Below are 16,172 nucleotides of genomic sequence, written 5' to 3'. Positions count from 1 at the left end.
TGGACTTACTGAAATCAGCTTTGACTTTTTAATATTTACTATGATATATATATATATGTGTATACATATATAATTTTTTTAAAAAAGCACACAACACACACCAGCCTCAACAGAGTAAGAAAGGGCTTAGACTGCGTCTGCGGGACATTGGTGGCTTTTAGATTTATATAGCATTTCCACTGAAACATTTTGGGATACTCAGCACTTACCACCAAAATTTTTGAAGCCACCGCGGTCACCACCACTGCAGAGGAAAAATTGAAGAAATGATTTCTTCCTTAAGTCTCTAATGTGCTGAGCCCTGGGCTCAATCTACACTTAACTGTCACAAGTAGAGAGCCTAGGAAAACAGTAGCACTGCTAACTTTCCAGTAAATTCCATTACAGACTTCAAAATGTTTCTTCCATCTAAGTGTTTTTTCCCAAGGATGTATTTCCACAAGCTGACTTTTCAAGTTATACAACATATCTTATATACCCATATTTTTAAATCTTCCCAACCCCAAGCCAAAAGGTCACTATTCACACCATAGCTTAAAGCTGGAAGGAATGGGTATACTTTCCAAAGGTCTATTTTCTAAATGAGGAAGAATAAGTAAATAATAATTAAAAAAAAAAAAATGAACACGAAGCAAGGTTAAGATTCTGGTAGAAGAGAGGTAAAAACTTGAGTACTAGATTCTGCTGTGATATCAAATTGTGGGTTTTATGAGATGAATAAAAAAAAGTGATATACAAATATACACAAAAGTAAAACTGAATGAAAATAGTCTTAAAATTTTAAATCATTCAGAAATCTGGTAAAATAAGGACTTAAAAAAGCATAACTTTAAATTACCCTCCTAATCCATATCTACTATAAGATACTGTATCTCTTCACGTCCCAGCTATTGAGGTTCATGCTGACAAATGTTCTGTACCAAATCCATAACAAAACACTTCGGACAGAATGCATCATAGCCAAAAATTACAGCTGCCCATAGGACAACTTTATTTGGCAAATTTCCACTGCCAGATAAATCAGTGGTCCTTGTGCATGTAGCTTTATGTAAGAGATCTAAAACACTCTTCTCTAATCAAGAAACTCTTAAAAGCTTGCTTCTCTTGACTAAATGACATAATCCTTGAGATTCTTGTGCTGATACAGAAACAATACACAAAGCATTCAAATGGTGATCTGATTTACTACTAGTAATAATCTTATTCTACTACAGCTCAAGAAGCTAAACCAATATACTAATGTCTCACTGCTTAAAAAGCCTCTGCTTCAATGATTACCCTTACCTCTAGGTGGCTTTTCTGAACCATCCAGAGAAAAACCATTCTAAATAAGAACAATTTCTCCCTTTATAACAAAGATTTCCCCTTGCAAAAAAAAAAAAAGAAAAAAAAAATATGCATTTTAAGTTGCTTTTGATTTTTTATTCCCAGGAAGGCTTTTTAACCAAGAGAATAAGGCTATTTCAAGGCTATGTACATAATATTAAACTCAGGCCACTCATATACACTGTTCTGTACTGAGTCTCTGAAAACCACTGTTCAGTATGATACCCAAGCCTTTTCTACACTTTTTTCTTTTCTTTTTAACAAGAATTGAATCCAGGACACTTAACCACTGAAACATCCCCAGCCCATTTTTATTTTTGAGACAAGGTACGCTAAATTGCTGAGGCTGGTCTCAAACTTGCAATCCTCCTGCCTCAGGCTCCGAGGCTCTGGCATTACAGGTGTTCACCACCATGCCCAGCTCCTTCTCTACATTCCTAAATGATATCTTTAAGAAATGAAAACATAAAAAAATAGAAAGAACAAATGAAGGAAACCAAAAGAGTTTTTGAGATTTATGTTAAATATTAAGCCCACATTTTTCTTTCTGTCAGGAGGTTCAAGTCCTCAGGATAATGGAGATTTTCAAAATGAAAAACTAGAAATCATGTTTACAACCAAGTGCTAGAAAAGGGACCTCTTAATTACTCTGCTGACATTTAAACAGTAGCAACTTTAAATAGCCACAATGAAAGAGAAATATGCAATTTCATATTTCAATACTCTAGTTCCTATCATTTCCACTCTGACCAACAATATAAATTTGAACAATCTTAAAAAAGGACACGCCTGAGCAGTTAAGGAAAACAAAATTAACCACATCTGAGTAAGTTTCTAATTCCCTATTCCTCCATATGATACTATTTTGTAGTCCTTACAGAGCATTTCCTTTGAAAATATAACAGCCTAAGATTTCAAAACAAAGACTATGAAAATGGTAATATCATAGCACATGGAAAAAGAACAAATCTTCAAACTAAGAGACCAACTTAAGTTGCCAAGGCTAGCCTTGAACTTGGCATCCTCCTGCCTCAGCCTCCTACATCTCTAGAATTATAGGCATATATATGCCCATTATGCCAGCCAGAATCTGCATTTTAATAAGATCCCCAAGTAACTTAATAAATTCTATATTAATTAGTTCTATTACATAATATATATTCCCTCATAAGGAAATTTATTATATTAAGTAAAGTAAAAAAGCCTCAAGTGGTAGTCACTATTAAATACTAACAGAAAAGGCTGTCTCTTCCTCTGGAAATAGTCCAAATTTCCCCTTGAATGCATAGTCCTTGCTTTACCCTATAGGGATCTCTCTTTCCTAAATATGTCTATGCCTCTGGGGGAAAAAGAAAACAAGGTATGTCTGTGGTTAAGAATCTTTCTTTCAAACCTATAGTCAAATTACAAGTCCTTTTTCCACATACTACTAAGGCCTCACAGCAAAGACATGAAAATACTTCAGCAATGAGTCAAGATGTTGCCACAACAAATTTAGTTTCAATCCAAAAAAAAGCAGAAAATGTGTACACATAAAGAATTCTTGAAGTACATTTTAAGGTGAAGTAGTAAAGATATTTAACAGAGACATAAGCAAACTTGATTCTATTGCCTGAGTACCCCCTAAATAAGAAAACTAGTTGCAATATCTTTGACTCATCTGGAAAAGGTTCTCCCAATTTCAAAACCAAAATTAGCACCTTACCCTAGGTAGATTCAGAGTTCTTTCACTGTCATAGCACTACATTGTAAGAAAAGGCCATCAGATTCAATTTCATGTGCTTGTCAAGAAAGAAAAGGTTCTTTGACAATATCTAATCCAAACCTTCAATTAAAAAAACAAAAAACAAAACAAAACAAAAACCTTACATTTATCTATTCAAGACTAAAACTGCCCAAAAGTAAAAGGACAATGGACAATGCAGGAAATCTTTATTCCTAGAAAATTCAAAACAGAGACAGAAAAGGCTTAGCTAAAAATTTTTTTAATTAAAAAAAATCTACGTTGTTCTTTAGTTTACATACTAGTAAATCCAGAATACCATTTTTTACATTGTAAGGAAATGACCAACATTAATTCCAAACATAAATGAGTCACTAAATTTAAATATCACTCAAAAGTAGCTGTATTTATGTTTTATTTCCTACAATGCAATTTATGCATGGAAAAAAGGGCTTTCCAGATTCAGTATTCATCAACATTTTAGGAAGTCAAGAAGCTATCATTCTATAACTGCACAGTCCAAAACATTATCCAATCCAATATCCAGAATATTATCCTGCAACTGTTGAACACCTGATATGTAGCTATTCTAAATTGAGAAGTTTTCTAAACATACAAAATATAAAATGGAATTTGAAGTTCTAGGATGAAAAAAAGGAATATACACAATCTCATTAAGAATTTTTACACTTATTACATGAAATATTTCAAGTGTACTGGAGTAAGTAAAATCTATTATTAAAAGAATTTAACCTACTTCCAATGGGTTTTTCTTTCTTTCTTTTTAATTACTTTTTTTTTTGCAGTGCTGGGGATTGAACCCAGAATCTAATACATGCTAGGCAAACATTCTAACAGAGTTATACCTCTAGGCTTCTGTTGTTTTCTTTTTTAATATGGCTGTTAGAAAAATTTAAACTATATATATATAGCTTATATTTGTGGCCCACATGGTACGTGTATTGGCCAGCACTATTCTACACTGTCACTACGACATAATACACATCTTAGAAGGAGCCAAATATCATTCTTGTAAGAAGTAGAAGATACTTAAAATTTGGAAAATTTGGGGCTTGACTTATGAAAACCTGAAATAGTTACTTAACTTTATGACATACTAATAATGAAAAACAATTATTTAAGAACTTCTTGCAATTTGCAAAGGAATAATCATAATGTTAAAATTTTAAAAACATAGGGAGAATTTACAGCCTTAGATTTTAGCCCACTAAGATGTCAATGCTTAATTACAGATGACAATAAAAAATTCAACTAAAAAATGCTTTTTCAAAGATAAAGTTTAGGTTTTCTAGAATCCCTTAAATCTTCTCACATCTTTCTTCCATGTTTGGAAAGCTGATGACTTTCAGTCTGAGTTCTTTCTCCAGCCAAGTAATCATAGAATTTAAGTCTAAAAGTATCCCATCTTTTACCACATATTCAACCCTCACCCATACACTACTCCCCTACTTCTTTAAATATAAATATAATCAATGCCAGTTAGTCTTAAAACGATAGTAATTTTTAATACACTATTAAGAAAGATGAAACACAAATGGGAGTGTTGATGAAGACTGATGAAAAATGTCTGGGTATTTTTTGTATTTAAATGCAAACCCAAGAATAAGAAAGTCTTGAATTCAAAATGCTTTCCCCCAATAAATAAGCTAAAAAGCACATCTTAAACAAGATATGAATTTCTAATTTTAGTATTCTAAATGAAGTCTTATTGGAACACAACCCTGTTGATGCACTTATACACTATTTATGGCTGCTTTGATGCTCCAAGGGCAGAGTTCAGGAGCTGCAATAAAAACCATGTGGTGTACAAATTCTAAAACATTTACTATCTAGCCTTTCACATAATCTGCCAACCCAAAAGAGTTTAATCATCATCCATAACGATTTCTAAATAAGGCTTTTTTGAACATTTCATTTATTGGGGTTGGGGGGCAAGACTACAGACCCCTTCCTCTCCCAATCTTTACCCCCAAACCAGATCAGCATCACTTTGACCGAATATATACAATGGAATTCTGCACAAGATTTTGTATGAAGGGATTTCTATGGGTAAATAAAAGGTTTGAAAATAAAATACTTGGTCCATGAACTGATATCTGGGTCACAAATTATACTGAAATGTATTGCCAAGGAGGTCATATTGTTTAAAAATGTGACCCCTACGTTGGTTCAGGTACTCCTTCATTCCTATCAGGAGACTCATAAAGGTCCTTTCAACACTGTGTTTATGAGTACTTGCTCACAGATGAAAACATATTTATAAATATGTTTAGATATTAAACACTTCTACCTGTTCCTTACCCTCTTCCTTCTAAAGAGTGGAATTCCACCATCACAGTCACACTGTCATAGTTTAACAGATAATCTATTAGGTTACAATTATAACTTCTTTTTTTTTCCTAATTTTTTTTTTAGTTGTTGATAGATCTTTATTTATTTATATGTGGTGCCAAAACCCAAACCCATTGCCTCACACATGCCAGGCAAGTGTGCTAATGCTGAGCCACAGGCCCAGCCCACAATTATAATTTCTTAATGAAGAAAATTAACCTATGATGTACTGTGAAATGTACAGCACTCCAAGGTCATCAATTATCCAAAATACATCACCCTGGAAAATCAAATCTATCTGACGATTGTCTTGTTTTAGGATTCTGTTTTAGGTAGGACGGAGGCTATTGGGTAGAAAGTTAACACTATGTCACTTAACATTGTTCATTTATGCTGATGACAGACTGCTCTCTTTGCTAATGAAGAGGTATACAATGTATTTGTTTTACCTTGTAAACTGACTACCAATCAAAAGACTTAATGTGAACTCTCACAAAATTTTTCAAATGTGTTTAGAACTTGTTTTTTTCTATAATATCAAAGCACTGTACTCTAAAAATAGAGAAATACCAGTCAATGAAACAAATTCCTGGCTCACTTGAAGAAATAGCAGTCCGAATATACTGGTTTTGTTTCTCAGGTTACCTCAGGGAACTGAAAGCCCCTATAGAGCAAGAGAGTCAGTACTAATACACTACTAAGTAACGGGCACTGACAATTTCAATTTCCAATGAACATAAATGATCTTTAAGCCTGTATATTTTATAAACAAATTTGCAACCCTATTTTAAGTCTCACCTGAGAACAGAGGTGAACTACTTTTTCATTTGTTTTTAGGGTTGAAGTGCTAACCTTACAGATATATTTAAAAGTAATTTTGAAACCAGCTTTCTTAACATATGTTATAAGTAAACTCCAGAACCTGACGATACTAGTAATGGGGAAAAGAAAAGCAAAATTAAGAAGTCATTCCTTTTCCACAGCTTAGTATAAATAAAAAACACAATGGTATGTGATATTTCACTAATTATTTCAATATTTATTTAAGAAGGGGACAACATAATTACATTAAATCTCTTTCCTACTTGCCAATCCCACCTTTCTACACTGCCTTGTATTTTCCCTGTTCAAGGGAATTCAAGATTAAGGAATAGTCTCTCTGACATCTAAACTAGAATTAACTTACCTTTTATTTTTTAGACATTAAATACTTCAATTCCCAGAGTCATCTTTTAAAGAAGTCTATATTCTAGATCTGGCAGAAAAAAACTAGGCCAGTGGTTTAACCACAACCTCAATAAATGACTTTCTCTACTGGTGTTTTAAACATACACCAGATAAAAAAAGTTGCCAACATAGCCTATTCTAAAGTAATTTATGAGAGATCTTAAGACCAAAAACAAATTAATTTCTACCCTCTTCTCTATAACATAATCCCTTGAAATCTTTAAACTAAATTAGATACCAGAGTTAAACCAACAAACACCAAAAAAGAGAGAGAATGAAATATAGGCATCTGTATCTAAATACTTACCTTGATCCTGTCATAGGACCTCTTCCATCCTTGTCATATCCCCCACGCCCTCTACCTCCTCCCTGTGACCCGCCATATCCTCTATTATCTTCTCCATACCTACTCACATCACGACGGTCATCTACAAGAGAGAAAATATAACACATGTAAAATTAATAACTATTGTCATTCCTGATAAAATTTTCATGTAACAATCTTAAACAGTTTTTCAAAACACACATTATTAATGTTCTTTGGAAAAGACATATGTACACAGAACTGAAATGCAAATCATCATATAACCATCTGAAATTAAACGTGTTTGGGAATTGTACCTGGTTCAAATTCCATTCTGCTAGAAAATCAGACAGCAAAATGTTAATGTGGAATGGCTTGAGTTAAAATACCACCTTAGGTACAGAATTCTAATAACTTAAACAGCACACTCATAATCTTGGAAATTACTACTTTTTACCTCAAAAATATTTAAATGTACATCAAGCATAAACAAGACTCTCAATTATTCAACAAGTACAGCACCTGCTTACCATGTACAAGACCCCGAGTTCAATTCTCAACAGTGGAGGGAAAATCATCAAATGTTCATTGAGCATTTACTATGGATAAAGCCATGATTAGGCACATAAGGTACAGAAATTAATTAAGATGGACATTTGCCCTTTAGTCATTCATTTTCATGATGTGGAAAGAATCCTAAATATCAGTGGTATATACAGAAAGCTATGGAACAAGAGCAAATAATGACTAGTCCTTCTTACATGAGGTTAGAGAAGGTTAATATAGAATAATTTCTCCAAATCAAGTATAATGCCTTCGCCAAAAGAACTGTCAGCAGCAACACTGTCAATGATCAGAGTTCACTGAGATAAGAAAGAAAACTTATATAATCAGCCATCAAAAAGTCACATGAGGGCTGGGGATGTGGCTCAAGCGGTAGCGCGCTCGCCTGGCATGAGTGCAGCCCGGGTTCGATCCTCAGCACCACATACAAACAAAGATGTTGTGTCCGCCGAAAACTAAAAAATAAATATTAAAATTCTCTCTCTCTCTCTCTCTTTTTAAAAAAAAAAAAAAGTCACATGAGACCACTGGGGAGTCTCCAACTAGTTTTAAGGAAGAGAAATCTAATCTAAATTTTTAGAATCAAGTAAAATTCTGCACAGATCCTTTAATCTAAACTCAAATATACAAATAATTCTTAGGAAAAAAGAAAAGAAGGTCAATATATCTTACCTTGTGTGTGGTGGCTATAGTTTTCCCTTTGGGAATGATATGACTGCTGGTTTTGATTATAGGAATCATGTTGCTGATCATAATTTGACTGCTCGTTATATGAGCCTTGCTGTTGATCATAGCCTGACTGCTGGTCATATGAATCTTGTTGACCATAGTCTGACTGGTCATACGAAGGTGCTCTTCCACCTTGGCTAAACAGAAATCAATGATTTGAGAAATTTTATAGAAGAATTATACTTACTGCTACAAGTTGACTGAGACTGACATAAAAGGTCTAGTCAGCTAGAACTCATCTATATCTACTACAATTTTCTCATGGATATTATTTGACTCTTTTAACTACAAAGACACCTTATCACAAACAGAATGCCCTTCAAAAAAGACAATTTTACTATCACTGAAGAGGTACCACCAAAAACAAAACAAACAAAAAACAGTTGCCACATTACAGGAAAAACCATGTGTACCTTTGAAAACTATAGTAAAATAACTATGGTTTTTATTTCTCTTTAAATTTAAAAAAGGATGCTACAAAGTATGGTAATATGTCTGACTCTTTTAACAAACATGTCACAGGTGATGAGTTCTTTTATAATAATGCCACTGAAAGACAATATCATCTTAATAAAATAGTAAAACAACATTCATATTTTAAGTCTGATGAGTTAGAGGAACTTGCTTTGTGATGTCATAATTTTGTCTGAAAAGACTACCACTGGGGCTGGGGTTGTGGCTTAGCATAGAGCACTTGCCCTGTATGTGTGAGGCACTGGGTTCGATCCTCAGCACCACATAAAAATAAATAAATTTAAAAAGAAAAAAAAACTACCAGTTTCATATTTTTGGCATTTCAAAAGGAAAACTCAAGCTGAGTGCAGTAGAAAGTACCTGTAGTCCTAGCTATTCGAGAAGCTGAATCAGGATTGCTTGAGCCTAGGAGTTTAAGGGTCAACACAATGGGACCCTACATCAAAAAGGAAAAATCCTAAGGACAGTCTGAGCAATATGACTATTAATTACCTGCTCTCACCATGGGAATGTTAAAAGCCAACACTTAATTGGATTTGAACTTCAGTAGAAAGAAAAAAAAAAGCAAAAAAGGTCTCATACAGTCACATGTTATTCTGCATCAGAAGATCAGAATAATCTAATAAAGGCCGTTATATTCCTCAACTCCCTACCCAAAGCACAAATAAACTGTGATCCAACTCCTAGCCCTTTACTTTAAAATGGTTGTCAAACCAAACCTAACATTTCTCTTCATTCTGCATTTATGTCATACTTTTAAACATTTGCCCTTCATAAAAGATTCTCCTTAATACTTATTCCCTAAATTTGCATTTTTTTACTTTTGAAAACACTCTCATATCTCATATCTGTAAGACTGACAATTTGACACACAATTCTTTCCCTAAAGCTTTAATTGAATTTCACTTAGAATAACTTCCTTCACTGAAGACAAAAAAAAAAAAATACAAAAAAAAAAACCTGGCTGGAGACCTCAGTTTCTGCCTCATTTTTTAGCTGTGTAACTTAACAAGCTGAATCATCTTAAAACTTTTCTGTGCCTCCACAAATTGAGAATAACTACTAACACCATCCCAGAGTGGTATCTGAGGATCAATTACATTAGGGAATGAAAAACCATTACAGAAAACATAACAATCAATAAAAGTTGCTATTAATAAAAATAAGCACAAGCTCTTCAAAGCTAAAATTTTGAAAACTTTATAAAACCTACAATTCATTGGCTAATTTCACCTATGTATGTTAACAAAACAAATTCTAGATTATCTGATACAGTTATAAAGTTTTAGCACTTTTTCTAATTAATATTTTTGTCCCTGAAAAGCTGGACATTCAAATGGCTCAAAAATAAAATTGAGGCGGTAGCGGTAGAGAACTTGCCCAGCATGTGAGAAGTCCTGGATTTGATTCAGAAAGAAACTAACAAATAATTAAATAAAGTAGAAATAAAAAAGCACTGAGAAATTTAAAGCTAGGATTTTGGTAATGAAAGCTGTTTATTTCCACTGCCCAAAACAATCTCATTACTGTTTTCTTACCCTCCTGATGATTCCGTGTTTTGCTGTCCTTGGTTATTATATGATTGCTGGCCATATGAGCTGGGCTTTTGATTCTCATAACCACCGTAGGACTGTGAATAACCTAAAGATTAGACAGGCATACTACTTAGTAAAGGTTCCGATTTATGAATCTCTAAAAGAGCAAATTTAACAAGCCAGTCCAACCTGATTGGTTCTGTCCATAACTGGAGTAACCACCATAGTTCTGTCCATATGAAGAATCAGTCGTTTGTCCATAGCCAGAATAGCTCTGAAATTTAGGTAAATTTACTCAAGTTTCATTGCCTACTTAAGACAAAAAAACAAACATAAAGAAGACAATTTACTTTTCAACCTACTTGTGGTGCTTGTCCATAGCCTTGGTTGCCTTGATTTCCATAGGAAGAGTAACTGTAAAAGAAAAATGTAATACTTAAAAAGAAATTTGCTTAAAGAAATTTAAAAATTTAAATGAAAAGCCCTGCCTTATTTTCAACTCTACTCAAATACAAGCTTCTTTTCTGAGAATTGTCAATTGCCTGTCTCAGATTCTAAGGTGAAAAGTGATGACCAATGACTCAAGACATAACTTAAGTCATTCCCAGACCTCTTCAATGTCAAATACCAAAAGGTTTGCTTTGATAATTTCCCACCAAAGAAAAACCCCAAATACAAAAAACAAAACTTCATCAGAGCTATAGAAAATTCCAAGAGAATTATGCTTTGGGATAAATAATAAAATAAAAATAAAAATATAGGTTACTGACAAGTCTCATTCTATAGGCAAGTGTTTAATTTAATCTCAGTTTAAGCAGAGGTCCAAATTTTTCCAATATTTAAATCATATACAGAAATTTATAGCTACACAATGGTCTTAAAAATAACACTTAAGAGGGCTGGGGTTGTGCTTGCCTAGCACATGTGAGGCACTGGGTTTGATCCTCAGCACCACATAAATAAAGATATTGTGTCCGTCTACAACTAAAAATTAAACGAATAAATACATAAATAACACTTAAGAATGTGTTATTTCCTAAAACAGCATGTGTTATTTCTAAAAACAGCATGGTAATGTATCCATAATAAATATCTAAAGCAGGAAATATTAGAACTTTTTAACACTTTAATCAATTTAGTTACATTCTGACAGATTTCTTCCTATCATCTGCCTTACATAAAACATCTTTAGGGATGGGTTGTCCAGCAAGAGTGAGTCACTGGGTTTGATCCTCAGCACCACATTAAAAAAAAAAAAAAAAAAAGGTACAATGTCCATCTACAACTAAAAAATGATTAAGGAAAAAAAAAAAAAAACCTTTAGCTTCCTAGAAAGGGCCTATGCAGTACTAAAAGTCCAGTTTAAATGCCTCAGTAATTAGAGGCATCTTCCAGAGTACTATCACAAAATGAAATTATACTGTATCCCCAGTATCACAGCAGAATCTGACAAGTAGTTCAATATTTGTTGACTGACTGAATGAGTGAATGTACCTTCCCAGAGTTGAATTTTCTTTAATTTTGTAGAATGTGAACTCTAGCAAGTAAGAAACAAATTTTCTGTATGTATCATGACTAATATCCAAAGAAAAATAAAGCATTTGAAAAATGTTTTTTAAAAATACTATTATTTTAGAGCTATTACATGCTAAGAGAATTCCTTTAACTTTAAAAAATACATTTCACTGAATAAACACTTGTCAGTTGCCTACTAAGAGATAAATACTATCTTATGAAAATAAAAAATTTGAATCAGTTTTGCTTTTAGGAAGCTTAAAATCTGATGACAGAAGATATCTGACATGCTATTCTGAATATCTCACACTGGGCTGAAAACTGTTTATAGTATAAGCTGAAGGTTACACTCTGGTAAACAAAAGTAGAATATATACATTCACATAAACTTTCTTTTTATTGTGGACTTGGAAGGACTCTAAAAATGTTAAACATTTCTATTATAGTGCTTCAAGAAAATCTGCTTTATAAAGACATTAGCACACTATATACTGTCAAAAAATGGAAAGCTTTTTCTAAGAACCTATTAATAGTTCAACTGCTTAAATCCCCTTCATAATTATTTCTTCTAAGAAATTTTCTAAAGAAAACAATCTTTACAATATCCAGGAGATTTGTTTTAATCTCCAGGAGAAATCTATATTTATTGTTACAAACAGCCATTTAAAAATGGAATGTTTCCCAGATATTTACATAGGGCAACTCTCTTTCCCATAATAAGCTAATATTTAATTCTCTTCAGATATCCAAATACCAAGTCTCAAAAGAAAAGTTTGACAAAATTCATCTTATTTTTCTCAGTTGTAGCCTTTCATGATATTAAAGTGTATGTATACTTTACCTTTGTTGTTCACCCCCAGATTGACCGTAACTTCCAGAATCTAAAATACATAAAAACAATTTTAAATCTCACTTGAAATTGTTTTCAACCCTTAGACTGACGTTAGCCCATATGGATGAAACGCGGTAAGAAAATGTCAAAATTTACTGCAGAAACAAAAACTACAAATTAAATACCGTACAAGAAGAAATCTATACAAACAGTGTTTGTTTTTTAACATAACTACATCTTTGAAAACAACTGCTCTACAAATGTGTGCTGATGGTCACAAGAACCAAATGAACAAACGTGAAACAAACAATTAAAACGCATTCTTTTAAAAAGCCAGGCTGGTGGTGCATATCTATAATCCCAATGCCTATAATCCCAACAACTCAGGAGGCTAAACCAGGAAGATCCCAAATCAAGGCCAACCTAGGCAATTTAGCAAGATCCTTTAAAAGGGCCAGGGATCACCCTGCCCAAGTCACCATGGAGCAGGGGATGAGTGTTACCACAATGGAACTGAACACTCAAACATTTCCAAGTGTCTGCTGTGGGGCAGGCCTGGGCCAAAGTCCAGGAAATGCACTGACAAAAAGAACCCTAATCCCAGTGCTGGGACTTTGCGGTATAGAGCAGTTTTCAAATTGCAGGTTTCAACTCACCAAAGGTCATGGGGTCTATGTAGTGTGTTGCAACCAGCAATTCCTAAAAACAAAATTTGAGTCTATCCAAGGTTAAAAATAATAATAATAAAATAAGGGGACCTGGGATGTATTAGGTGGCAAAGCACCCCTGGGTACAATCCTCAGTAACAAAACAAAACAAACACCCAAAGCTCAAGCCATATTTTATATTTATATATGAAAAGACACCTGCTAAAACTAATCATGTGCCCCCCCCAAAAGGGGAAAGGTATGCCAGGGTTACATTTACTAACATATCCTTACCACCCCAACATATACACCATTCTCTATATTGGACTGCTGTGATTGTCAGCACCAATAAGAGTTTCCAAATATTCGATAAAAATTGCTCAGTTAATTTAACTCCAATTTTACCATGCTTTCAAGGACTCAGCCAACTAGTATACTAAACAATACCTATTTCTAGCCTCAATTATAGCAATTAAAATTACCAAGGACAGCATGAATTAACATGCCAAAAAAAAAAAGAGAAAAAGTTGAACTGTAAGTTTTTTTTTATTTTTTTTTGTGGGGGGGGTTTACCAGGGATTGAATTCAGAGTACCCGACCACTGAACCACATCCCCAGGCCTATTGTATATTTTTATTTAGAGTCAGGGTCTCTCACTGAGTGTTTAGCATCTCGCTTTTTTGCTGAGGCTGGCTTTTGAATATGCGATCCTCCTGTCTCAGCCTCCTGAGCTGCTGGAATTACAGGCATGTGTCTACCGCGCCCAGCTGCTTTTCTCAATATTTCAAAGTGTCTAACACATCAAAAATTATTGAAGAGCTGAGGCCCAGTGGCACATGCCTATAATCCCAGTGACTTGGGAGGCTGAGGCAGAAGGATTACAAGTTCAAAGCCAGCCTCAGCAACTAAGAAAGGCCCTAAGTAACTTAGCAAGACCCTGTCGCAAATAAAAAATAAAAAGGGCTAGGGATGTGGCTCAGTGGCTAAGTGCCCCTAAGTTCATTATCCAGTACCAATTAAAAAAAAAAAAAACCTTTTAGCTTCTAATCAAGTCCAATGTATGGGTTCGTTTATTTATAATGAATAGGATCAAATTTTTATGAGACTCTTGTAACTGCAAAATTACTGTCTCAAACTGCTGACCATTAAACCCAACTTCACTCAATCTTAAACAAAAAATGTTGTTCAATAGTTATGAAACTCACCCAAAATTAAATTCATCCAATTTATATATATAAAGCTACTATATGAAAACATAGACACTGGCTGTACATATGTGTGACAACAAATTTGACACTTGTCTGCAATAAAGATCTCCAATCTGACTTAAGATTTTTTAAGATCCTTAATTTTAATAGTAAATATAATCTTAACACAAACTATTTTATGAATATGAAGGGCATAAAACTACTTAAAACTAAAAAAAAAAAACAAAAAACCACTGTATATTACTGCTATGCCCATAATAACTACTAAAAGTTAGTAATGACCAAAGAAAAACAGGAAAAAAAATATAAAATCTACTGAACCATGAAGAGATTAGAAGCATCTATCCAATGGCAAAGGAAATTAGTTTCATATAAATCGGAGGGTGAAAAGGATTATGGAGGGAAAAACTGAGCAAAACTTAAGACACTTGGAGAGGCATGAAGCTTCAGATTAAACTGTAACCCAAGACATAGATACGGATTCTCCCAGAGACAGAAAGGAGTACAAGATCCCAATGTGTTTCCTTTTGGTTCAGGAAAAACTACAGAAGTACATAGCACCTATATCATCATGTGACCCTACCTCAAATCTAGTAAGTATTAAGGTCCTTAACCTTTACCCAGTCCCTTCAACCCTCTGAAATACTGACATCTTTTGTATAAGGGCTCATGAATTAGATATGCTTTTAAAATTTCCAGTGTATAGGGTTTTCTCTTTTTTTTTCCTTAATATTTTATTAAACCCCAAAACGGTACTTTATCATTTTTGGTATAATAGAACTTACTGGGTTCTCCCCCTGCACCCACACATGTCCCTTATGTGCTTAAAAAGAATTATAAAGTTTCTAAATTTGGGGTGAATTCTATATCTACAAAATCATGTTTGCTGTCTCTTTGGGCTCAGTCCTGTCACAGCAACATGGTTAGTCACCAAGAAGGTCAGAATGGTCATTAATATGGGAACCATGATGGTTTCTCCCTCCGAAAAATGAAAACTGAGGTCAGCCAGCACACCAAATACACATGTTTCTTATGTGGCAAAAGAAAAATGAAGGGACAGGATATGGGGATCTGGCACTGTAATGCCTGGGCCTATACCTCTACTTCTTCCCTCACAGTTAATTCTATCAGAAGACTGAAATAAATAATATCAGAATCTACCATTTAAGACAATCTCCAGCCTATAATAAATGGGTCAATTTATATGGCAAGAAAGAAAAAAATTGTTTGGTAGTTGTACCACTTAGATTTTATTAATGTTTGGTCGTATTCTTATTGCTTGCCTTACCTTCAAGTTTTAAAATCTTCTTGACTATAAACTTGTCAATATCTCATATCATAGACATGTCATTTTTTTTTCCTTTTGAGGGTCTATTGTTAGGCATGTGATACTACATACATATCTTCCATGAATTTTCTTTCAATGTCACACGAAGACACCTTTAGGGTAGTGTTTGCCTGGTCTTTTTCCATCTTACTTTCAACATTTGTTTTGTTTTTGTTGTGTATCATTTCTGAACAGCATATCACTAAGCCATTTTTTCTCATGTGAACCTTTGTCTATTAACTGGTGTTTTATATTTTTCTATTAGATTTTTATTTATTCCTACCCTTTTAACTTAGAGCTTTTACATAATATAGTTTTTCTTTTCCTTTTAACTCCTTTCCTATTTTCTTTACTCCTTTTTCCTACTGCTTTAGAAGTTATATTCGTGTTATATTACCATTTTTTTCAT

General features: G+C 33.7%; 1 protein-coding gene across 1 annotated transcript in view; it reads right to left on the bottom strand.

The window, feature by feature from the left end:
• Taf15 (TATA-box binding protein associated factor 15) overlaps positions 1-16,172 on the bottom strand; it is a 30,702-nt gene that overhangs the window by 9,957 nt on the left and 4,573 nt on the right. Inside the window, exons 2-8 of the mRNA XM_026380261.2 lie at positions 12,591-12,630; positions 10,597-10,648; positions 10,424-10,508; positions 10,238-10,340; positions 8,169-8,362; positions 6,936-7,056; positions 210-244 (exon numbers count right to left, since the gene is read on the bottom strand). Of these exons, the coding sequence (XP_026236046.2) occupies positions 210-244; positions 6,936-7,056; positions 8,169-8,362; positions 10,238-10,340; positions 10,424-10,508; positions 10,597-10,648; positions 12,591-12,630 (630 nt within the window). The remainder of the gene's footprint in view (positions 1-209; positions 245-6,935; positions 7,057-8,168; positions 8,363-10,237; positions 10,341-10,423; positions 10,509-10,596; positions 10,649-12,590; positions 12,631-16,172) is intronic.

The sequence above is a fragment of the Urocitellus parryii genome, chromosome 7 (assembly GCF_045843805.1).
Source record: "Urocitellus parryii isolate mUroPar1 chromosome 7, mUroPar1.hap1, whole genome shotgun sequence".
In the NCBI taxonomy this organism is placed as follows: Eukaryota; Metazoa; Chordata; class Mammalia; order Rodentia; family Sciuridae; genus Urocitellus; species Urocitellus parryii.
Note: the sequence above shows the minus strand (reverse complement) of the source record. Positions and strands in the feature narration are given on the sequence as shown.